We start from the raw sequence: 24,998 nt of genomic DNA, 5'->3' as shown, positions 1-24,998 counted from the left end.
TTTCTGCTAATGTCTGATCACCAAGATTGTCCTTTTGTTGGGTCCTATTCCCATAACCAAAAGAGACAATCATCTCATACAACAGGCCATGAGGCCTGTCCCTGTATCACAGAGCACGCATAGAAGGGGCAGCTCAAGGGGGCAGTGCAGGGTGACAAGCATAAAGTCCCTGTCTGCTAAAAAGTCCCTGGTTCTCTTAAGAAAATCATAATTCTGACCCTTGGGCAAGAAAGCAACAGTGGAGGACTGGTCTGCTGATACCTTTGCAGTGTGGATCTCCCGTCTGCCCGGCAGATAGACTACAACTCCTGTGTCTATTTGTATTGTTGAAAGTGTAACCTGGGGCCAGGACCAGAAAGAGATTTCAGGTTGACAGCATATATGGAGCACGGAAGCCTGTGCTATCAATATGTCAGTAAAATCTATCTGTGGCTGGCTCTTCTTTGAGTTTGGGCCAGAGAAGGACATCCGCTATCATTAAAGGGCTTTGTTTTGTTTTGCAGAAGTGTGTGAAGTGAAGTGAAGTCTTACTGGGGGTGGCGCAGGGATTTCGGCCTCAGAATTCAGCCTCAGGCAGTTCTTGTGACCACAGCAAATGAAAAAGAAATGGCTGTTGAAGTTCAGTGAACTAACAGATGTCAAGTGCACAGTCGCTATCCATAGATAGAAATAATGTCTGTTATTACCTGAATGCACTTCCCGTAAGGGAGGATTGAGATATTGATGCATTAGCTGTCTTTAGGAAGTAGTCCATTAATTCAGTTGCTAGCATTTAGTTCAGTGAGACACATTTGAACAGGGATCTATGGTGAGAATGTGTTTAAATACCTCTCACAGAGCAAAGTGAAATCTTGCCCTCTTCACGTTTACCTAAATGGAGTCTGGGAAATAAACCAGTGTAGGTTCACAGTTAGCCTTTCAAAAGTTGTGGCAGTATTTTTGTCTACAAGATTGAGTGGAGAAAAAGAAAGAAAGAAAGAAAGAAAGAAAGGAAGGAAGGAAGGAAGGAAGGAAGGAAGGAAGGAAGGAAGGAAGAAAACCCTTCAAGATCTACCAAGTCGTCCTCCCTCTGCAATCCACGGAGGAAAGTGGAAAAAAACCTCTGCTTGGTATCATGAACTTCTCCACTGAAAGATGAAAATAGGTAGGTGATTGAATTCTTCAAATAACTTCTACATTCCTTTAAGATCCTGTCTAAACAAATATTCTTACCATCAAACCTAAAGGAATTTTGTATTTAATACAGAGATAGAAATATTTGCTGGTAACATTTTGTGCTTTCGGTTTGGTCCTTGCCGGGCCTGTTGAGCAGTGCAGCATGTCAATGTCTTTATTCGTAGAGGGCTGTAGGCCTGGCGGGTTGCAGACACGACCTCCGGCAGTACACTCCCTATGAGCCTTGATGAGTTCAGGCTCTCTGGCTGTGATGCCAGTAGTTTTTACTAGGCTATCACTGCCAGAAAGAGTTCGTTTTACATAATGGACCTGACCCAGAGTTTTCAGAAAACCTAGCAAAATAATAAACCCAGCGAAGGCATTTGGATGAGAGACAACAGGGGTGGGGGGTTCCCACTGCGACAAGCTCCTACCTCAGATGCCTGGGCAGCTGTGCGGGGGCTATGCTTATCACTCTGACAAGCCCAAACTAGTCATTTCCTTCTTTAAAGCTTTCTCAGTGGTGTAATATTTGTGTAATTTTGGTTTTTCCAAGGTTGGCTATCAGACCGTGTCGGTCTTATCTACTGATCCTTGGCACTCAGGCATTTTTAAATCGGTTCATGAAGTTCTTAAAGCAGAGCTTTATTCGGAGCTGCACAGTGCTGTGACTAGCCCTTTCATCAGGACTAATTATGCTGTACTTAGAACAAAATTTCTTTTATGAAAAGTAGCTTGCAAGCCCACAGTTTTAATGAGACTTGCAGGCATAGCTGGGAATGCTGCAAGTCTCCCTAAATGTGTCTTCAGTAGAGGGATCCGGGACATTGGAACTTTTTTTTTCTTTGTAATACATTTGCAGATAAAAGGAGTTAGCAGAACGATACACTTTGGTCTGAGGACGGTGTGAAGTTAGAACCACTGGAATGGGAACTGGTCTGTCTTGGCGCTTGCCCCCCACCCCATCAACTTTGCTATGGCAATGTGTGAGTCTCTGGGAGGCAGAGTAGCTGGGTATGGATCCCAGTCTTTTCCTGGTACAGGCCTCTTACAGTTTTGATACATTTATTTACCTGTTTGCGTGGGTCTCCCTCCTCCCCGTGGCCACTGGCCCATGAGAGAAGAGGGGGCAGACAGGATGAGCAGGTGGAAAATTATGAAGATGAGAGTTTTTAAAACAAGACAACATCCATCAATTCTTCCTCACAGTAAAAACTACAGTGATAGCAAACATATATGTTCTAAAACAATGTTTGAATAGCTCAGACAGTTTACTATATCAATGTAGATGTAGAAGTATTTCATGAAACTTTGTATTATTGATTCTGCATGAAAAAATTATAGGATATTTTTATTGCTTCAGAATAAAGGAGAAAGAAAATGAAAATAAGGCAAAGACCCCTTTTCAGCAAATATTTTCTAAGCTGCCTCAAACGCCTTTGATGACTCAGTGATATTTTTTAGCTATCTACTTCCCATGAATCAGGGTCCATCAAGATGCTCGGCACTGAGAAGTGAGCTGACATCAGACCCCTCCCACAGGAGCAGGGTACCACAGCAGCTGAGTCTTCACAGCAGCTTAGTCTTTGGGTCCTTACTCCTCCCACTCAGCTGACGTCAGACCCCTCCCGCTGGAGCTGGGATAGTGCAGCAGCTGAGTCTTCTTTGGGTCCTTATTCTTCCCACTCAGACAGAACAGTGGTTTCTGGGAAGCACTGCGTCTCAGGAAGAGTGGTGGGAAGAGCTGGTGCATAGCCTGCTGTTGAGAAGTTTTGAGATCCTGGCTGTTACCAGGGCACAGTGACTTCTCTAGTATGGCGAATTAACACTCTTTAATTTTCCCAAATACCTCATCTGGATTACATATTAGATCACATGACTTTTCCATTTTAACCTGTTAACATGGTGGATGTTAAAACCCTGAACCGACCTCATTTCTGAAAGTCCATCTGATCATCATATGTAATTATTTGTATGTATCCATGCTATATTATGTTGTTTATATCATAACAATCTGCTAGTATTGAAGAGGTATACAGTAATAATCATGAGGGATAGTCATCTCTAGTTTTCTTTCCCATTGTTTTGAGGTAAGAATGCAGGCTTTGTAGAGTGAAGAGAAAGCTGTTTTTGCTCCTGATGTTTCCTAAAAGAGATCAAGTATAATTGATAAGTTTCCTTCTTTTGAGATTATAATTGGATCTCCCTCCTCTTTCCTTCCTCTTAAACCTCCCATGTACCTCTCTCTGTTCTCCTTCATGGGCTCTTTTCTCATTAATTGTTATGACATAGGCACATGTATGAATCCTGATCAGTCCACACAATGCTACCTGTATGTATGTTTTCAGGGATGACTATTTGGCTCCGGGCAGCCAAATGCTTTTCCCCAGGGAAGCCCAGCTCTCCCGCTCACAGCTTTCTTCAGCCGCTTATAGTTCTTTGTGCAGGATTTTCCCAATCCACTTTAACCTGCTCACTGGTGTCATCCTCATTTAGCTCATTTTAGGCTGTCACATTGGTGAGACTTGATTGGTGTCGCGTCTGACATTACTAGGAGATACAACAACACAGAAAAATCCCTGATGCCCAGGCTCTTACAACCTTCCCTCCCTCTCCTCTGCAGTGTTCCCTGAGCCTTAGCTGTGGGAGTGCATGGAGATCTGTCCATTGGGTCGGAGCTCCACAACTCTGCACTTTTATATTGGAAACCTAGTTAATTACTCAGTGCTAGTGACATCATGGAGGAGAACCTACACCCACAAATTTACTAAGCCAGCATAATCCCTAAAAACAATCTGTAAATGTAGTTTTCACACCGCATCAAGGAAACTTCTCTTTGCAACAGCTGGAGATGGCTACAGAAAACCACAACCAATAAAAATACAGAATTAATTTTTCTATGAATATTTATCTTGTCTATCTGTGAGATAGATTTACACTAAAGATATCTTTCTGGAAATTTTTTAAAATTATAAACTCAATTTATTTTAATTCTTATAGGACTATTCAAATGATTTATCTCAGATTAAGCTGTGCTTCATGGTTCATGTCATTGAAATGTTCACATCTTGTTTGAGAAGATATTCGTATAATTAATTATACCTTTGAATCCCCAAAATCTACCTTTATGATGTGGGTAATTTTTATTTATTTGTTCATTTGTTCATTTTTAACTGAAAATGGATTCTTCTCTCATACAATACATCCTAACCATATTCTCCTCCCTCTGCTCCTCCTAGCTCCCTCCTCCCACCCCTGTCCTCCAGATCTACTCCCCTTTTGTTTCCTCTTCTGAAAAGAGCAGGCCCCCAAAAGACTACAGTCTATCAGGACGAAATATGATATAATAAGATGAGGCAAAAACCCTCATATTGAGACTGGACAAGGTTGAACAAGGCAACCGAATATGAGGAAAAGAGTCCCAAGGTCTGCCGAAAGAGTGAGAGCTATACCCACGCCCACTATAGAAGTCCTGTAGAAATACCAAGCTAAGAGCTGTAACATATACATCTAGGACCAAGTGCAGGCCCATGTAGGCCTTGGGCTTGCCACTTCAGTCTCTGGGAACCCTGTTTAATCCATTTGGTGGGTCATGTTCTCCCAGAGACCTCCATCCCTCCTGACTCCTTCAATCTTGCCTCCCCCTCTTCTGTGGGGTTCCCCTATAGGGGCCTCCAATTTAGACTCTCCCTCTGCATAATGTCTGGCTGTGGGTTTCTGTACCCACTCCAATCTGCTGCCAAAGGAAAGGATGACGGGGCATGGTGCTGGTCTATGAAGATAGCAGAATATCATTAGGAATCATGTCACTGATTTTCTCTCTGCCAGTTGTGTTTGGTTTTACCCTCAGTCCTTAGGCTATTCACTCTCCAGTTCCTGAGCATCTAAGCAGGGTTGTAGGGCATAGGCTCCCTCTTGTAGCATGGGCTGTAGGGTCAGCCAAACAGTGGTTGGCCACTCCCACAAGTTCTAGGCCACCATTGCCCAGCACATCTCACAGGCAGAACGGGTTATAGGTTGAGAGTTTTGTAGCTGGGTTGGTGTCCAGGTTTCTATGTCCATAGCCTGCAAAGTGCCATCTCAAGCCCAAGAGGCTAGCATGTATGGGAAAATGCTCCATGCATATACCACCTTGACCTCTCCATGTTCAGTGAGATGTATGGATGTTATCCTCAGCAATGGGGCTCTTCTGTCAATTTTCAGAGAGCTACCTTCTGTCAACTGAAGTTTTAGGGATCTCCATGGGACTTCCTCAACCAACAACTCAACTCAATGCAACCACTGGAAGGGTTGCCTAGTTACAAAAGTTGATCAGTTCAGACTCCATATCCTCCATTACAAGGAGTCCTCACTAGGGTCACCCTCATAGATTCTAGGAAGTTTCTACTGCACTAGGTTTCTACATGACTTCTCCATGTTCCCCAATTCCAGCTGGCTCTCCCCAAACTCTCTCCCTCCATTCCTTCCTGCCACACATCTGATCATTCCTGCTCCCATTCCCACCCACCAGTCTACCCGTAAAATTTATTCGATTTCTCCTTCCCAGAAAGATCCATGTGTCTCCCCCACCCCCAAAGCCTTCCTCCTTACCTTGACTCTCTGAGTTTGTAGATTGCAGGTTGATTGTAATTTACTTAATAGCTAATATTCACTTCAAAGTGAACACAGACCATATTTGTCTTTATGGGTCTGGACTATCTCACCTGGGATGACTTTTTTCTAGTTCTACCCATTTGCCAGCAAATTTTATGTCAGTTTTTTTTAGCAGCTGAGTAATAATCCATCATGTAAATGAGCTACATTTTCTCTATCGATTCTTCAGTTGAAGGTCTTCTGTGTTGTTTTCAGTTTCTGGCTATTGTAAACATAGTTGAGCAAGTGTGCTTGTGGTAGAATGGAGAGTCCTTTGAGTGGGATTCCCATTACTAGTGGAAGTGCAAACTTGCACAGTCACTAAGGAAATCAATATAGCAGTTCCTCAGAAAATAGGGAATCAATCTACCTCAAGACTCAGGTATACCACGCTTGGGCATATACCCAAAGGACACAGATAATTTGCTTCTTGCTCTTATCCATCTTCCCACTTTCCAAAGAGTCCTTGACTTACTTCTCTGATTTTTGACCAATCCATCTCTTTGTCAATATCACTGATTTCTATTATTTCCCAGATCTTACTTCATTCTGCTCTTTTTGAGGTGTTTTGAAGTAGAAGCTCAGATTATTAATTTCAGACAGTTTTCTAGTTCTGATTTTTTATACATTTAACATTTCTTATTCTTATTTAGTTCGGAGTCTTTTCCACTTTACTTGAGTCATCCATATGGACACCAATAAGTGCTGGGAAATTTTCCATTAACCCTTCTGCATTGATTTCTGCTTAGGTTGTGCTGCGATCAAAGACCACTGTTGAATTTCTATGTGTTTGTGGGATTTATGAAATTAGTGTTACTGTTGAATTCTAACTTTAAGCCATGATGATCTGATAAGACACATTGGGTTATTGCAATTTTTTGTATCTGTTAAGATTTGGTTTGTTAGCAGGCGTGTGGCCAATTTTTGAGGGTTCAATGAGGTTCTGAGAAAAAGGTATATTCTTTTGTGTTTGGGTGGAATGTTCTAGAGATGTCTGTTATATATGAGGGTGCCCTTGTATTCGGGCCATAAATGTTCAGTATTGAGATTTCCTCTTGATGGATTTTTTCTATGACAAGTATGAAATGTCCTTCTTTGTCGCTTTTGATTGATTTTAGTTTGAAGTCTATTTTGTTAGATATTAGAATAGCTGCACCATCTCGTTTTTTAGGTCCATTGAATTAGAAAAAATTTTCCCAAACTTTTACTCTGAGATGATGTCTGTCTTTGAGGTAGAGGTGTGTTTCTTGTATGTAGCAGAAGGATCGATTCTGTTTTCGTATTCAATCTTGTTAGCCTGTGTTTTCTTTATAGGTGAGTTGAGCCCCCTTAAATTAATGGATATTATTGACCAGTGATTGCTAGTTCCTATTATTTTAGTTTTCGTTGTTGGTGATGTCATTTGTGTGTACTTTTCCCTTCTTTGGGATTTGCTGCTGTGAGATCATCTATTGACTGTGTTTCTGTGGGTGTAGCTGACTTCCTTGGGTTAGAGTTTTCCTTATATTACTTTGTGTAGGGCTGGATTTGTGACTAGGTTTTGTTTAAAACTAGTTCTACCATGGAATATCTTATTTACTCTGTCTTTGGTGATTGAAAATTTTGCTGGGTATAGTAGTCTGGGCTGGCATCGTGGTCTCTTAATGTCTATATAATGCTTTACCAGGTCCTTCTGGCTTTCATTGTTTCCACTGAGAAGTCAGTAAAAGGCAAAAGATTTATATGATCTGAAGAAAACCAGAGTACAATTCTGATAAGTCCACCTTTATATATTACGTGGCCATTTTTCTTTGCAGCTCTTAATATTCTTTCTTTATTCTGCATGTTTAGTGTTTTGATTGTTATGTGGCAAGGAGGCTTTTCTTTTTTCAGTCCAGTCTATCTGGTATTCTGTAAGCTTCTTGTATTTTCATGGGCATGTCCATCTTTAGGTTGGGAAAGTTTTCTTCTATGATTTTTTGGGGGTATATTTTCTGTTCCTTTGAGTTGGACTTCTTCTCCTTCTATCCCTATTGTTCTTAGGTTTGATTTTTTTCATTGTATCCCATATTTCCTAGATATTTTGTTAAGCTTTTGTTAGATTCAATATTTTTTGACTGATGATTCTACTTCCTTTATCTTATCTTCAGCATTTGAGATCCTCTCTTCCATGTCTTGTATTCTGCCTTTCATGCTTACATTTGTGGTTCCCGATCACTTACCAATATTTTCTGTTTCCAGAATTCCATCAGTTTGTGTTTTCTTTATTGTGTCTATTTTGGTTTTCAAGTCTTCAATTGTTTCTTTCACCTGTTTGATTTTTTTCTCCTTGGTTTTCTTTAAGAGTTTTGTTGATTTCTTTCAATTTTTTTGTTGTCTTTTCCTCACCTTCTGTGAGGAAGTTTTTTCATTTCCTCTTTAAGGGCCTAGAACTTAGCTTTTTTAAACTGGTGGTCAGAAGACAGGAAGCTCTAAGGTGAAAGAGATATTACATGCAAAAATATGAGACAAGAGTGTTTAGCTCAAACACAGACTGCATGATCTGATAGTCAAAATGTTTCATACTTTCCTAAGCACCTTAGCATTGGCTCATGGACATATTCTATTGGAAGATTGCCTCTATCATTGTTTTGACAACTCAAATGATAACAGCCTAAAAACAAGTTTCAGTTGTAATGGGTCTGTAAATTTATTCAAAAATGCAAGAAACATGTATTTTATTGTACTTAATATATTTTTAATTAATTTATTTATTTATTAAAATTTCCACCTCCTCCCATTTCCCTCCCACTCCTCCCACTCCCTCTCCCCCTTCCTCTCCAGTCCTAAGAGCGCAGTCAGAGTTTCCTGCCCTGTGGGAAGTCCAAGGTCCTCCCCCCTCCATCCAGGTCTAGGAAGGTGAGCATCCAAACAGACTAGTCTCCCACAAGGCCAGTCCATGCAGTAGAATCAAAACTCAGTGCTATTGTCCTTGGCTTCTCAGTCAGCCCTCATTGTCAGCCACATTCAGAGAGTCCAGTTTGATCACATGCTCCATCAGTCCCAGTCCAGCTGGCCTTGGTGAGCTCCCATTAGATCAGTCCCATTGTCTCGGTAGGTGGACACACCCCTCGCGGTCCTGACTTTCTTGCTCATGTTCTCCATTCTTCTGCTCCTCATTTGGACCTTGGGAGCTCAGTCCAGTAAAGGTGTAAGTCACAAACAATCCCACACCAGTTTGGAATTATGATTAATAGAATGGTTATTTATTTAAAGGAGAAAAACTTACAGATTACCGTCCCAGATAACAGCCCTCTACACAATCAGGAAAGGAGCCTAGTCGCCAGAAGCAGAGCTGGAAGCCAGAGAGAGTAAGCGAGATCAGTTACTGCTTTTTTAAAATAAAGAGAGACCATGCGCCAATGGGCTGGTATCTCAGCAACTATTGGCTGAAGGAGTGGAAGGAGCTCTCGCAACAGTCCAGTGCTCCAATGTGGGTCTCTGTCTCTATTTCCATCCATCGCCGGATGAAGGTTCTATGGTGATATGCTAGATATTCATCAGTGCGGCTATAGGATAAGGCCAGTACAGGCACCTTCTCCTCTGCTGCCCACGGAACTAGTTGGGAAAATCCCCTTGGACACCTGGGAACCCCTCTAGAGCCAAGACTCTAGCCAACCCTAAAATGGCTCCCTTGGTTAGGATAACTTCTTCCCTGCTCCCATATCCACCCTTCCTCCATCCCAATTATCCCATTCCCCCAAGCTCTCCTCAATCCTCCCCTTCTCCCTTCTCTCTCCCCATCTCCCCTTCCCCCCAATCCACCCCACCCCTCTGCTCCCAACTTTATTTTACTTGTATTGTTGTCAGGCTTTGTTCTGATGAGATGATGTGTACTTTTCTGTTTCTGTGAAGGAATCTGCTAGCATCTCATCTTTTTATAACAATTTCATAAGCAAATTTTGTTTTAATGAATGAGACAGCAATCCATCCTCTGGAGGTAATTTATAGATTGAGTGACTATTTTATACTTTTAACAGTATTTTTATTCATTATTTGAGAATTTTGTGCAATACATTTCTCCAAGGTGTATTGCTGACACCTTTGTCAAAACTCATGTAACTGTACTTACATAGACTTAGGTCTGGTTCCTCAATTACATTCCTGAGTTTCATGTCTGATTTTGTGCCAGTGTTGCGTGGATCCTCTACTATGTCTCTAGTCTATAATTTGAAGTTAGACATGATGATGATTTTCCCAGAATTATTTTTGATCGAGATTGTTCATGTTTTCCTTGTTGTTCTGTACTTTTTCTGGAAGAATGACTGTCTTGCCAAGACTTGAAATTGGATCTGACATTAGCATGGACTGAGGGTTGATGGTTTCTGCCAATCTCTTTGCCCCAGGGCCTATGGCTTACTTCCTTCTTCCAAGAGGAAGCCTCATGGCTGGAACTGTGTTTAGCTTTGCCTACTTTTTGGTTCATTGCCCAGCTCGCTCTCCAAACTTCAAACACTCCTCAGTTACTAATTTTGCAATTTTCCCGAAGTTATTTATCTCTTTTAAATAGATTCTGTTTTCTTTGACTCTTCTCCTTTACTGAGTCACGGAGATCACCTTCAAGTCTTTCATTTTCCTGGAAGGTCCTGTTTTGTCATTTTAAATGATGTTGAATTGTCATTGTTATTACTAATATCATCCAGACATTATCATATTTTCCAATTGTTTGTTCTTCTAAAATCTTAGAACTGCCAAAAATTTCTCACTCTAGCTATACATTTTTCCCTCTCTCCATATTATTTTGACTCAAGTGTTTAACCTCTATGGCTGAGAATTATGCAGTATTGTGCTTTCCTATGGAATCTGTGTCTCTGTCATCAGTAACACTTCTGTTTGTTCCAACCATAGTCCATGTTCTAAAGCCTGCTGTCTTCAGAAATGGTGACACTAACTCTTTATTGACATTGTAGCTATTCCCTGCTTTTCTAAACTTTTAACTGAAGTATGACTTTTTTATCTGAAGTGGTTTTTATGTCTCACAGAGTCCAGTCTTGAATTCCTTTTCTCTGTGTTTAGAACATTAGTCTATAAGCTGAATGTTGATAGGATCAAATAAAATGTCCCGCCCTGGCTTTTGTACTCTACTGTTTTTTCTTGCTGTTTTAAAATTAAATAAAGCAGCTTTGTGCCTCCCTTGTGCTGTCTCCATTGATTTGCTATTTATAATGACTCTAAAATAGCTTAGCATTTATTTTAGGATGTGCGATGCATATTGACCTTCTGAGTAGATTTCCAGATGTTGGTTTGCTGATGTGAAGCTGCTGAGATCCTCCGAACAGCACACTCCCAGCACCTCCCCTGGGGCTCTTAGAGAGCTGCTTCTCTGCCTTTTCCTTTCTTCTGCTGTCGCCGTAAAATGTAGAGCTCTAAGCTTGCCATGGCCGTTACCTTATAAATCCGTTAATTAAAAGAATAGAGAGTATCATTTATTGGATTTGCAACACTTTTTCTGCATTTCTAACACACTTCCCCATGCAAATGCCTGAATAAATCTGATACTTTATCTTTGAATTTTTTTTTCTATGAGCAAATCGAACATTGAGGAACTCCCTTAGATCACGTGGATCTCAGGGTTCTACGTTTTCTTCACTTTTAGAAAGGTATTCTCACTGAAGTTCATTTTTGGATCTTTGATTTTGTTTCGATTTTGTGTTCTTTGAGGCCTCCAAAGAGTTCTTTGCCTTGCCTTCTCCCTTTTGGTGGTGGGTTAAATCGCATGACCCTCATAGTCTTGGGCATTTGACTACTTGGTCCCCAGATGGTAAAGCTGTTTGGGAAGGCTTGGGAGATGTGGCGGTTATTGGAGGTTATATGCACTCGGGGAAGACTTTGAGAGTTTAACGACTTGAGCCATTTCCAGTTTATCCTCTCTGCTTTGACCTTGTGATTTGAGGTGGGAGGTGCAATGCTTGTACTCTGCCTACATGGGCCCTAACTGCCTGCAACCATATGCCCCAATCAGCTCTTCCTTCTATCCGACACCTTGGGTGTGGTGTTTTATCACAGTAGTAGAAACACCGCTAATATACTTGTAATATTTCGCAATCCTTTCCCTTGTTCTTCTGCACGAAACCTGTGTCCCTTTTCCTCAGACAAACTCATGACCATTGCCCCACTAACTTTGGCCCACGGGTTTTAATGTGTCTGTGTGTTTTGTTGATCTTGTTGCTTTGTGTGCTTTGGGATTGTCCTGCCTGGTATTGGAGCTTTGTGGATTAGCCAAATAATCTAGGTTTACAAAGATCTTGGTTCCTTTCCCATGGTGTTTTTTTCACCCTCTTCTGGCTTCTAAACTCGAATTCCATTTTGTGTTTCTTAGTAAATAATCAAATTCACCTGTTTGGTGGTGCATTGGTTTGTTTCTCTATTTGGTTGTGGTCATCCAATGAGTTGATTCATCTTTCTTACTGAATGGGTCTTTGGATTTCTTTCATTTCTTTTTGATTTGTTTTTTAATTTCTGACCCGATTTTTATCTTTTATGCCATTTACCGTCTCCATTGGAATGGTTACTGTATGAAGTGATTATTTTAATTAATTTTTTTCATACCTAGTTCTGGTTCAGCTGGCTGTCTTTTTAGACTGCTATTCTTGATTGTTTTGTAGGTACTATAATTTCACCGGCAAGCTATGTATGTTTGTACTGAAGCAGATATTGAGAAAAGTGTATTGCATGCTTGGAAGTAGATTGAAGAATTGTATGACTTTCAGTGAGAGAGTTCTTTTTTTTTTGTTTTTGTTTTTTGTTTTTTTTTTGTTTTGTTTTGTTTTGTTTTGCACATTTAGTCAAAAGTTCAGCCAGAGGCTGCATAGAGGACTCAGCAGTTGAGGCCACTCTTACAGGTATCCTGACTTCAGCTCCCAACACCCATCTCACACAGCTGACAACTGCCTTTAACCGCACACACATATGCATAAATAAAATACGACCTTTTAAGCGTCAGGTCATTTTTGTCTCTTGCTTCCCACTTTCCTTTGCATCTTCCTTTCTGCTCTTCTTTGAGCGCATCTTTTGCCCTGTCTCTGCTTTGAACTCACTCCTGACCCTGGCCCGTGTTTGTAATGCTGGGTGTTGGAATGAGGGAGAACTCGGCTATCACCTGATGTTTTAACACAAGACCTAGTCTTAGAGAGGATCTGTACTTTTGGGTCTTGTTCTTAATATTACTCCCATTCCTCTTTGAGATGCAATGCTGGCCTTGCCAGGTAGTCTTGCGTCTCTCCAATCACACGGTGCTCTGTCTTTCCCAGATGCCCTATCCCTAGCCTCTAATTGTGGTAGGTTTCCACCTCTGGCTTAGTGAACAAGTTTGGCTGTCCTTGCTCCTCTGCATTGGAACATGTAAAGGGACAGGCGTGGATTTTCTGCATCTCTCACAGTAGCCCCATGGGGTGGCTCTTTGCAGAATCTTCAGTCTTTCTTTGGAAAATCTGGAAATTCTCTGGAGAGAAAAACAAACAAACAACTAAACAAACTGGCCGGGCGGTGGTGGCGCACGCCTTTAATCCCAGCACTCGGGAGGCAGAGGCAGGCGGATCTCTGTGAGTTCGAGACCAGCCTGGTCTACAAGAGCTAGTTCCAGGACAGGCTCCAAAACCACAGAGAAACCCTGTCTGGAAAAACCAAAAAAAAAAAAAAAAAAAAAAAAAAAAACTACAGGATGAAGGGGAAATGTGGCCAGTAAAAGGCTCCACACTTTCATGACGCCTCACAACTAGCATTTCACAAGTCAGATGTAAGGTGATGCTGCGTGTCATTGCTGGATAATAACATGTTTGGTTGTGGATTTCCCTGGTAAGCAGTGCTTAGAGACAGCGTCTTGTCACCAGTTCCTAGCTCCATAATTTGGACTAGTCGTTTGTCCTGAAAACTTATCTCTTCGATGGGTGCAATAAAAGTTGTTAGCTTGCAATCACTATAGACAGGTGAAGAGGTTGCTCCAATTGGCCAAGGGTCGATTACGTCATCCGCGGACCCATCTCCCATTCCTTTCTCCAGCAGATGCTCTATTCGAATGGATGCACCGTGAAAGGGTCGGTCTCGGTCAAACTAAAAAGTTTTGTAAAGTCTTAGAATTGTGAAAACCCTCTAATAAAGAGTTGGGGGGCTATAGTTTTAAAACCTTAATGAGTATTTCAGTATAGAAAAAAATCAGACTTACAGAAAAATTGTACAGACAGCACAGGGTCCTTTGTCACCTCAGGCCCAGTTTCCTCACTTCTCTAGGTTGCTGTAGCACATTTGAAAACAGACGAGCTAAGGTCAAGTCAGCATTATTAAGGAGACACCATAATGGCCAGGTTTCCTTGTTTTCTTCCACAGTCCCCCTTTTAGCAATGACAGATATCACGCTGCATTTAGTCGCCAAATCTTCCTGGGTTTTAATGGCTGTGAAAGTCTTTCTGAATCTATTTGGTTTTGGTAAACTTGGCCGTTTGAAGAGTCCTTGGGATATGTCATGATGGTTACACTTCTGATTAACAGTGTATGCTGAGAGCTTCCTCAGACCCCTCCCCCCTCTCAATCTGGAATCAAGTGGGAACTGGGAGGGCCTCGGTGACCAGCGTGAGCTTGTCTACTGCCCTTGGGAACTTCCCACTCTTGCTTTCTTCATTAAGCCTCCACAAATTTCCTTCAGATACTTGTGTCTTGTTGACCTCCAGCCTCTGATACCTTCTGCATCTTCTGGGGGTATCTCATCTTTTGCATCTTTCCGGATTCTCTCCATCATTAAGATTCTGGGATAGTGGCCTCCCCTGTAATCTCATTTGAAACGACCAAAGTGGTGATGTTCAGTATGTGTATTGAATACTGCTTTCTTGTTTTAAACATAAGAGTATAAGTCTCTGGTTCTTCAGACTTTGAAGCTGAAGTAAGAGTTCCATGCAATTTTGATGCAACATCATCCCATGTTCTTGACCCTTCATCGAGTTAGAAACCAACATGGGACTGCTACGTCTGGTATAAACCAACACAGGACTGCTATGTCTGGTATAAACACGGTTCTAAACATAGATGTCTGCAACTTAAACATGTAAGAAAATGGTTGTATCGGAAGGGAAATGGTCTCACTAATATTTAAACATTAAAATCTATTTTTAAAAATCATTCAGTAACAGCTGCTTAACAATCCAAATAATTATTCTAAAGATTTTCAAGAACTTAATTGTAATATAATCATATTAGCTAATTGACTTTTTACATGGTTGGTGTACTTAAATTTCCCCATGTTTTGTTAATTCTAATAACTATTACTTTAAGATTAAAATGGCCTTGGGCATGAAGTAAAACCAGATTTTAATGAAGTTATTGCATGCTTCTCTTTTAAGATATGCGATGTTTTTTTTGTTTTTTTGTTTGTTTGTTTGTTTGTTTGTTTGTTTTGTTCTATGTGACTGTGAAGACAGGATGGTGAAGACATGGGTAGGGATGCACACCGTAGATGGAGATGCCTGTGTCTTCTCCCTGAAGTGGCACAGTGAGGCAGAGCCGACATTTTGCCGTGCACCATGCTCTAAAAGCAATGAAATAATTGCAAATGAAAATGGAGACATTTCATTTCTGCCATTATTGAAGACAAAGAGTCTTAGAATGGCCGAGCTCTGTTTGAGGGCTGAAGTTCCTTTGTAACTCTTGATGCAATTCTACGGCACACAGATGGTCTCTAACAACAGCCCCTTATCCAATGAACTGCCAGTTAGAAGATGTGCGTGCCTGTCCCCAACCGATAAACATGTATCAGTGTGTCCTTTACACGGCACAGTAACGTGTTTACAAAGTCACAGGCGTGATGGAGCTCAGTGGCACCAGCATTTGATGCTTTTTCCAACTGCTGTCGCTGGACTTATAGTTTTCAACCAAGTAACTTAGTTAGAAAATTAAGTTATAAATCCTTTCCCCCACTCTATTTTAACCCATGGATGTCATCTTGATTTTGGGAATGCTTTATTGCAGGTGATTATGTTGTCATGACGATCTACTTCGAACTGAGTCGAAGAATGGGCTACTTCACCATCCAGACGTATATCCCCTGCATCCTGACTGTGGTTCTGTCCTGGGTGTCATTTTGGATCAAAAAAGATGCGACACCAGCAAGGACCACATTAGGTAAGCTGCAAATAAAATTTCATCCACCATTCTGTGCAAGGTCAATGCAGAAGCGTTCACCAAATACCTTAATTAAAGAGAATTCAAATATAATTGATTTAAGAGCTATGTGAATTTTTCTCACTATTCAAGTTTAGTGTCTCTCATCGCTTTCTCTCTCTCTCTCCCTCTCTCTCTCTCTCTCTCTCTCTCTCTCTCTCTCTCTCTCTCCTCTCTCTCTTATTAAGTTTTATTCAATCAAAGTGTGCATCAGAAAAATTGGCAGTTTTCTTCCAAGGAGATTTCAAATATTTAGTTTTTATAAAACTCACTTGTTAGAATATAGAACATGTTCAGATCCTCATTGCTGATTCACTATTAGAGAAGTTTCTTGTTTCTTAGAATGGGCTCCATATAAGAAATTATATATAATTTAGCTAATGCATATAATTTATAGTTTATAATATAATTTATAATTATATGCATTAGCTCAAGAGCCAGGGGACGGAGCATGATTTCCCAGCCCAACCAAGTTAACTTGGTTTTAGGCTTATGGCATGGGAGGGGATGAAGGCCTGTTGCATAGCTGCACTGATCTTCACAGACTGCCAGTCCTCAGCACTCTGGGCTGCAATGGCAAAGGTGCTATACAGTAGGCGGCTTCCTCCGTGCCCACCCAAGCCATGTAGCTCTCGGCTGCCACACTATAACAGCTGCTTGTCCAGGGCACTGTGGTTTGTGCTGGCCACAGGATATAATCTGCTGCATTTGGAATCTTAGCGCTTGTGCTCCTAACTGTCACCTCTTCCTATCTCTGAAGCAGACTCCCAGGTCGGCTCTCACAGCGGTCTCTGTGCCAGCATAAACTCCAAAGCCTGCTTCAGGCCTCAGATATTCTCTGCTTCTTCATTGGTCTTTGAAGGTTTTGGAAATTCGGATCCCAAGAGCAAAGGTCTCACACTATGACCGAGGAGCTCTCTGGCTGAGAGTGCATCTAAGCCTAGCATTAGTATCTACTATTCTTTGCAAAATAATAATTCTACATTATTTGCAGCATGTCCCAGTTGAAAATAATAGGATAAAGCATTTCAATCTTCTGAGAACATAAAAGTATTTTTTGAGACTCTCGTACGTGGCAAGTTCTGCCATGGTCCCGTGTCTGATTGAAAGCATGAAATTGACTAATTCAAAGATCCTGTTGGCCCTGCCTTGTGCCTTGGCGGCTCAATAGAGCCAACACTGTTGACAGGGATGTGGGTGAACCCCAAGGGTGTCAGCCTGGGAAAGGTGACCCCATTACTAGTCTGTCATGTGGCAGCATGAGCAAGGGGGAGATGCCCCTCTTGACCCTGCAGCAGATGAGGGAGCTAACCCTCCCCCTCCCCAGCTGCAGCACTCAGGAAGACTGGCCCTGCACCTCACCTGCGCAGCACAATAGAACTGACTATTGACGGGGTGCAGATGAGCCCAGTCCTGAAACATGAGCATGGGAACTCCGGCCCCACCACTCATCTGCCAGATGGTGGCTCCGGTGAGGGAAAGATACCCTGCTCCCACCCTTCAGCCTCCTGTGGCAGTTGGGAAAGCTGTCCTAAGGGAATAATGGGAGAGCCGTTCCTGCCCCTTCACCAGGTGCAACACTTGGGAGAGTGGCCCCTGCTCCTCTCCTCAGCAACTCAGTAGAGCTGGCCCTGGTGGTGTAGGTGTGGGCCTGAAAACAGGAGAACTGGTCCCGCCCCTTGCTCCTTGCTGTGTAAGGTGAACATTGGGGAGCTCACCCTGGTGGTGGGGACAGGGAGAGATTGTGGACCTGGAACCAGCGTTGTGTTGGCAGAGCTTGTGAAGGAGCAGGTCCTGCAGATCCAAAGCTTCGGGATCTCTATGACACAGGGTAGGAACAGGATCTCCAAGCCGAGTCCCAGTGAGGGCCCAGTATCCACGGCATAGCAGAAATCAGAGGCCTCGAACCCGACCAGTCACTCTTTGCAATGAACACTTGCGAGTAAAGATACGTAAACTAAACGGCTTACTGTGGGACTCACCGAATCATACTACAGCATCTACAATGAGATTTTTCTTTTCTCGTAAATGTTATTTTATTGGCGGGGGAGGTTGCAAGGGCAGAGGGTGGATATGAAGGGACGGGAAGATGGGGAGATGAATGGGATAGAGATGCATGATGTGCAAGACACAAAGAATAAGTAGAAAGGAAATTTAAAAAGAAAACAAGCAAAGATCCCGCTGGATGAGGACTCTGATGTCATACTCCGGTTGGCACTTTAATTCCCCTATGTGTATCTGTCTATCTATGGCATGTATAGAAAACATATTAAGCAGATTCTCAATAGCTTTTGAAGTAAATGTCTAATACACTATGGTCTAAATTCAGCACCGAAATACACCTTTTAAGAAATGATCCTGACTTTTAAACAGTAAGAAAGACCTGCCCACATTTGTTCTGTATGATTTTGAAGGACCCAGAGGCATTTATGCCTATGATGAACAGCAGCGAATACGTCCTTGTTCTCTGCTCTCCCTGTGCTGCGGCTTGAACCTGGAGGGCTGCTGTGATCATGACTTAGTCTTCTTTCTCTGGCGCTACTGCCATGGAACCTTTAGAAGAAGAGGCCTGACTGCTTGAAGAAGGTTGCTAAGCAGGCCTCGGAAGGCTGCACCCAGTTCTAGTCCAGCCCCATTCCCTGCTGATGGTTTACTCTCCCTGAGAGGAACTCTGTAATGTGCTTCCTGTTGTGATACCAATGCGAGATCCCCCACAGGGTCTATTGTCCAGATGGCAGCGCTGTTTTGGGACGTCAGAAACTTTGGGACATGCGTCAGCTGGGGCAGGTATACGAGGGGTAAGTCTAGTGTAGCCGAGCTTGTCAGAGCTTCCTGCTGCCTCATCGGCTGAGGTGTGAACAGACCATGTAACAAGTTCCCACCTGCATGAGCCTAGCTGGGGCTGCCACACCATTGCTGCCATGCTGTGTTAACATCCTATGCTATGAGCCAAGATAGAACATCCTTCCTGGACCTTGCACATGCCAGACAATTGACAGCATGATAAGAGAACAAGCTAATGAGCTATGTTTCTGCTCGATGGGAGAACACCCTGCGGCTAATAGATTTGGCACAGACTCTCCGTATACACCCGTTAGCTTTACACGGAACACACTTGGATGGTAAAGTCGAAGGTGTGCAATTTCTAGAGGAAAACTTATAAATCTAATATTGGATTGCATAAAAAAATTCTCAAAAAACAAAAAGCTTAAATGAAGAAAACAAGAATATTTAGAACATAAAATATATTTGAATAAATATGTACTTCATGTTATTGGACAATATAGACCACCATGAAGATTTACTAGTTATTTATAATAAAGGCATCTGAAAATTCCTTCCCATTTTATCTTTAGTAAAATTGTATGGGGCTAGGAGAAATTTTGACTATATATAAGAGTCCTTGTATTAATGACTTCTGACAAAATATGTTATAACAAGTTTTTTAAGAAGTATGTAATTTTTATTGATTTTATTGAGCTACACATTTTTCTAACAGCTTTTAATTACTGTAGAATAATACTTTTAACCACAGACACTATTTACCCGGATATCCAAAATACAATCAAAAGTCATACCATCAAATTTGGAGGTAGCAAAGATACTGGCATTGCATGCGCAGGCTTCTCAAATGCCAGCGAGAACATGTCTGATGAGCACGCTTGAGGTGAACGAATGGAAGAGCGCAGCTCATGAAGACAGAACCATGCAGTGGAGAACCACGTACATGCATAGGACAGGCAACACCGTAGTGAAAGAAATAACTCACAAGACTGAGCATGCCAGGGGAAAGGATCTGTGGACTTCAGTGTAAATCAAGAAAAAATGTGCCACAAGCGGAAGAAATAGACTGAAAAAATATGAACACATAATCCCCAGAGCCTGTGAAATACCAAAGAATAAAGTCTAATATTTCCACCATAGATGCCCCAGAAGAAGCCCATTAGACTGAAAATGTACTCAAAGAAATAGTAGCTAAATATTTCTCCAGTTTTCCAAAAAGCAGACAGACGCGCATATTTATGGAACTGAGTAAATTCCAAACATGATACCTCCAAGGAATTTCATTCTAAGACAAATTATAATCAAACTGAAAAATGGAAAAAGAGTCTTGAAAGTAGTAGAGAAAAAAAAAAAACAGACAAGATTCTTCTTACAGGGCATCACAGCCTGATTGACAATGGGTTCTTGTTGAAGCCGTAGACGCCCCAAGGAAACAGGCTCTCAACCTGAATTTTACAACCATTGAGAATCTAATGTGGCCTAAATAAGCTTTAACTCTTTAAAGAAAATATTTAGGACAACTACGTTGTAATCATAGAAAAGCAAAAAGCAATAAGGTGTCTACATTTTGTTGAAATGGGGTAAATCCTGTGTGCACACTAATTGAAGGACCCTTTGACATGCTGTACAGTGTAACACTGTGCCCTTATATAGTGTGCCATACGGTGCGCTCAAAGACATCATAGGGCCTGCAGGTGCTGCCAAGGGCCTTAAAATCTGAAACCATCAAGAAGGAAGTCTACAGATCATCGCAGTAACTTACAGAACAGCAGGAAGGAAGGTCAGAAACAAGAAGACAAACGGAACAAATGAAACACAGAATGAGGCACGATCGTGTGCTCTATGATTTAATAGCAGTGTGAGCCACCAAGGTTCACCAATTACAGCAGAGAGGTTCTGAGTGGGAAGTGTGAAAACTGGTCCATGCGTAGTTTCAGAGAGGGCATCTCAGAGTGATGCAGGGACTGAGTATAGAAGGGCCAGAGTTTACACAGCAAGCAGGCAGGAAGCCTGGTGTGCAGAGCAGCATAGGACATCCGGGAAGGCTAGAGACTGCATCTCCATCTAAAAGCACCGTAAAGGTGAAATGCCAAACAAGCAGTGAATGATGAAAACCTGTCTTACGGGTGTTCCTAGATGTAGGATTGTATCGTGGTCCCGTAACACATCAGAAATGCGGTCGGGACATGCGCTGGAGGTGCCTCCTCTCCTGACCCTCCAACTCATCCTGCACACAGTGGTGTTGGTTGCTCCCCTCCTGACTGCAGCTGATCACGCTGCACAGGCTGCTCTGCCACTGTCAAGTGCCATGGGGCAGCCGCCACACATCACCTGCCTGGGACAACACTCGGAATCAACGTTCAAAAATCTATGTGTTTCTTACTTTATGTCGCCTTTGGCCTTCGGGTCTGGTGCATTGTCCCCTTACGCTGACAACTGTCCCCTCTGCAGGCATCACCACAGTGCTCACTATGACCACGCTCAGCACCATTGCCAGGAAGTCCCTTCCTCGGGTATCCTACGTCACCGCCATGGACCTCTTTGTCACCGTGTGCTTCCTGTTTGTCTTTGCCGCCCTGATGGAGTACGCCACCCTCAACTACTATTCCAGCTGTCGAAAGCCAGCCATCAGGAAGAAGAAAGCATCGGTGAGTGGTTGGGAGAGCCAGGGTATTCCCAGAGGTACCAGGGGGGACGTTTAAGGAAAATGTGTACTGAAATCCTGTTGGGTCCTTGGGGATATCTGGAAGTGAGATACAATTGTGGGCGGGTCATTAAGATGGAGATGCCACCCACTTCTCCGGGATCAGAGCCTGCTGCCCGCAATGCTAGAGTGGGCTTACGCTCTGAAGACTGCAGAGTTCCAAGGCCACTTTCCAACTCTGCTTTCTTTCTTTCTTTTTATTTTGCAGTTATTGCATCCAGATTCCACGAGATGGATTCCTGACCGATTAAGCCTACAAGCACCCTCTGTATGTATAGATTTAAAGATGCCAATATTTCTGGGAACTCTGCCTAAACTAAGCTTGCACCGAAAGATATCTTCCTCATAAATGTGAATGAGTGCTGCATGTGATCCGTTAAAAAAAAAGTTTATTACTAAAAGTAACCAAGTTAGAACATTTGCACAGCAGGGGAAACATCCTGTCTACATGGGGACCTTGATGGAGCGTGTGTGCTTCTGGCTGTACTGCTGACATCCATGTTTTATGTATTCATGCAATCTGAAAAACTAAATGACGGCCATCTCTCCAGACCAAACTTCTTTTAATATTTGAAGTAGCAGTCTTCCAGGTCTTTATGTTAATTGTTATATGTGTCACATTTTATAGACGATCTGAAATGCCTGTAGATGCATATTGAATCTATTAGAGACGTTAGCCTTGGGTTTGTAATGCAATGTTTATTCTGGCTTTCACTTCATATTCACAGATTGGTTTTTTCTTTTATTTTCTCCCCACCCCCTGTGGTTTCTAGCCTCAATGTCCCTGCTTGAATGCCCTTCTTTCCCCACAAATAGCATGATATCCTCACTTCCTTTTGGGCACTTTTGAGATAATGTACGCCTAAATAACAATTCATTTTATGGTCACAAGTGAAACAGAGTGCAGCGAAATTAACACCTATCTGTGCTATTAAGAAACTAGAATGAAAACCTAGAAATGTCATTTTAAACCATTGACCCTTAGGTCATGTGTTTTGTTTGTGTGCAACCGTGACTTTCATTCTTTGATTTACTTACACTGAATGTTTCCTGCCACCTTGCATCATGACTGGCTCCTAGCTCTTAACAATGCCCTATACTCTGTGCATCTCAACCATTTTTATGAGGAAAAAGTACATAGTCTTTACTCTACAAATATGTGTCATGGGGTGTTGTTAGAAGGGTAGTGGGCAAGCATCTTGTCAGCCCTGAGAAGCCAACAGAAACTGCTTCCAACGACTGTTAGACAATGTCATAGAGAATGAGGTGCAGGGAGACGGACACCAAACAGAACTAGTAGCCTGAGACCCAATGAGCACATCTTCACACCCAGAAGCCTGGGTGTTGAGGAAAAATATTGATGCCTTTGGTATAGAATTGATTCTGCCAAAAAGAAAGAGGGGGCAATCTTTTAACTCAGAGGAAAGGGGAACTCTCCCCCACAAAGGCAAACTGTGGACAAAATAGAAAGGTTCATGATCTAGAAGTTCACAACAAGGGGTGCCAGCGCAGCTAAGAAGGTACACCGAGGATGGCGGCCAACGAAGCCTCACACAGCCACAGGGGCAGAAGGGAGAGCATTTATCCATTGGATAGAATTATCACCACTTAGGCTCTTAGTTCATTCCTAGAAATAACAAAACCCAAATGAGAAGTCCCCAAGGGATAAAGGCAGAACCAGGACTATGTATATGGTTGAGACAAGTCACTCACACTGCCCTGGGTCTTGGTTCCCTAACTGGTTAACTGCAAGGCTAATGCCCTTCACAGGTATCTGGGAACCAGTGTTTCATGGAAGACGTGGGCCTGTGGCTTAGGCCTGGTGCGGGAGGAGTCAGACACTGGCTGGACCAAAGAGGTGGCTAGAGAGGCATCTGCTAGGTGTCTCTTAAGCATAGTTTGAAATATTGAGAGAAGTGAGCTGGTACTGCTATGCCCAACAAAGGAGACCGAGTCCCATATGTAAAAGCAAAGAGCTTTTATTTTTAATTGAGTTTGCAAACTCGGTCTCTCGGCATGTCCAGCGTATTGGAATATCCAGAGAGCCCCAAGCTCAATTAGAATTGGGTTTTTATAGTAGTAAAGGTGGGGGTGAGGGGTCTCTGAGGATTAGGACCCCTGATTGGCTGACATTTGTCTAGGAGTGTCCTGGTGAGGTGCACTGGCAGGTGATCCTATCTACAGCAGTTAGAATGTCAGGCATTTCCTTTGCATGGTCTGCCCTTGGGTGGGGGTTGGGTTATCTCAGCCTGTGGTTCTTTCCTGCTACCAGGTACTGCTTCAGGGTAAACTACTGAGACTCAGGCCTCTTCATTAAATTTATAGATGGCCAGAATCCCAGGTGATAATAGTTGGAAGTCAAGAACTTTCTTTGGGTGACCTGCCCAGACTTATATTATCATGGTTGGCCCCCACAGTACATAGAGAGAAGTGTTTACACTGTCAAGTCCTAAGTTCTAGTTCAGTCCTGTGAAGCGGGACTCATTTCAGATTCCCAAGCTACTGAACCTGGAGCTCCTGTGACCATTGACTGCAGAGCTTCCGCTGGCCTTCAGCAACCTGGGTCTTCACTTCCCAAAGTTACAAGAAACAGAGGTCGCTCATGCTCCAAGAGCCCTCCCTGCTGATTTTCCTGAAGTCACCATCTCTGGTGACACTGCTGGTGCCTGGCCTGGCTTGGTGTCTTCCCTCAAGTGTTGGACTCTGAAGTCCAATTACCGAGGAGGAGTGGCCCCAAGAAAACACTCTCACACCACAGTTGATGTAAAAGAAAGAGGATTTAATTAATTCTGTCACAACAGGGTCTTTCAGCATTCGAGAAGTCAGGAAGACCCTGAATAGCTGGTACAGGCTACTTTTATTTATTTATTTATTTATTTATTTATTTATTTTTCTTTTTTTGGTTTTTCGAGACAGGGTTTCTCTGTGGCTTTGGAGCCTGTCCTGGAACTAGCTCTTGTAGACCAGGCTGGTCTCGAACTCACAGAGATCCGCCTGCCTCTGCCTCCCGAGTGCTGGGATTAAAGGCGTGCGCCACCACCGCCCGGCTACAGGCTACTTTTAAAGCAAAAAGCCACAGAAACAAGGGCGGGAGTCTGGGGGTCGTTTTTCATCCTAACCATATCTGAGGAACTGAGTCAACATCCCCTCACCAAGGCTGAAGAACTGAGTCAACATCTAAGGGTTATCTTGCCCCAATTTCAATAACTGAGTTCTATCTGGAGAACAACCACAAGGACACAGAGAGATGGAAAATTCCCAACATTCCGGTACGTGCATGTGAAGTTGTTAGGTCCTTGGTTCCCAGGGGAGAGGGGGAGCACTGCTGCTGAGAGGCCTCAGAAATGGCCTCAGAGTTGTCAGAAATGACTTCAGAGTTATTTTAGAGTTTTACACAAGGTCTACTGTCTCCTCTGCCCACAGCCCACATTCATACCATCACTGAGAGACTGTGTGGTACAGTGTTTCAGCTCTCCGAGAGAATGAATGCCTAGCTGCAAAATGTCAAAGCCACATGTAAGAAAACTCTCAACAGAGTTATCGTCTAGTAAAGATAGAT

General features: G+C 42.6%; 1 protein-coding gene across 1 annotated transcript in view; it reads left to right on the top strand.

The window, feature by feature from the left end:
• Gabrg3 (gamma-aminobutyric acid type A receptor subunit gamma3) overlaps positions 1–24,998 on the top strand; it is a 487,421-nt gene that overhangs the window by 453,392 nt on the left and 9,031 nt on the right. The window contains exons 7-9 of the mRNA XM_057756257.1: positions 15,760–15,912; positions 21,187–21,383; positions 21,648–21,707. Of these exons, the coding sequence (XP_057612240.1) occupies positions 15,760–15,912; positions 21,187–21,383; positions 21,648–21,707 (410 nt within the window). The remainder of the gene's footprint in view (positions 1–15,759; positions 15,913–21,186; positions 21,384–21,647; positions 21,708–24,998) is intronic.

The sequence above is a fragment of the Chionomys nivalis genome, chromosome 23, assembly GCF_950005125.1.
Source record: "Chionomys nivalis chromosome 23, mChiNiv1.1, whole genome shotgun sequence".
In the NCBI taxonomy this organism is placed as follows: domain Eukaryota; kingdom Metazoa; phylum Chordata; class Mammalia; order Rodentia; family Cricetidae; genus Chionomys; species Chionomys nivalis.
Note: the sequence above shows the minus strand (reverse complement) of the source record. Positions and strands in the feature narration are given on the sequence as shown.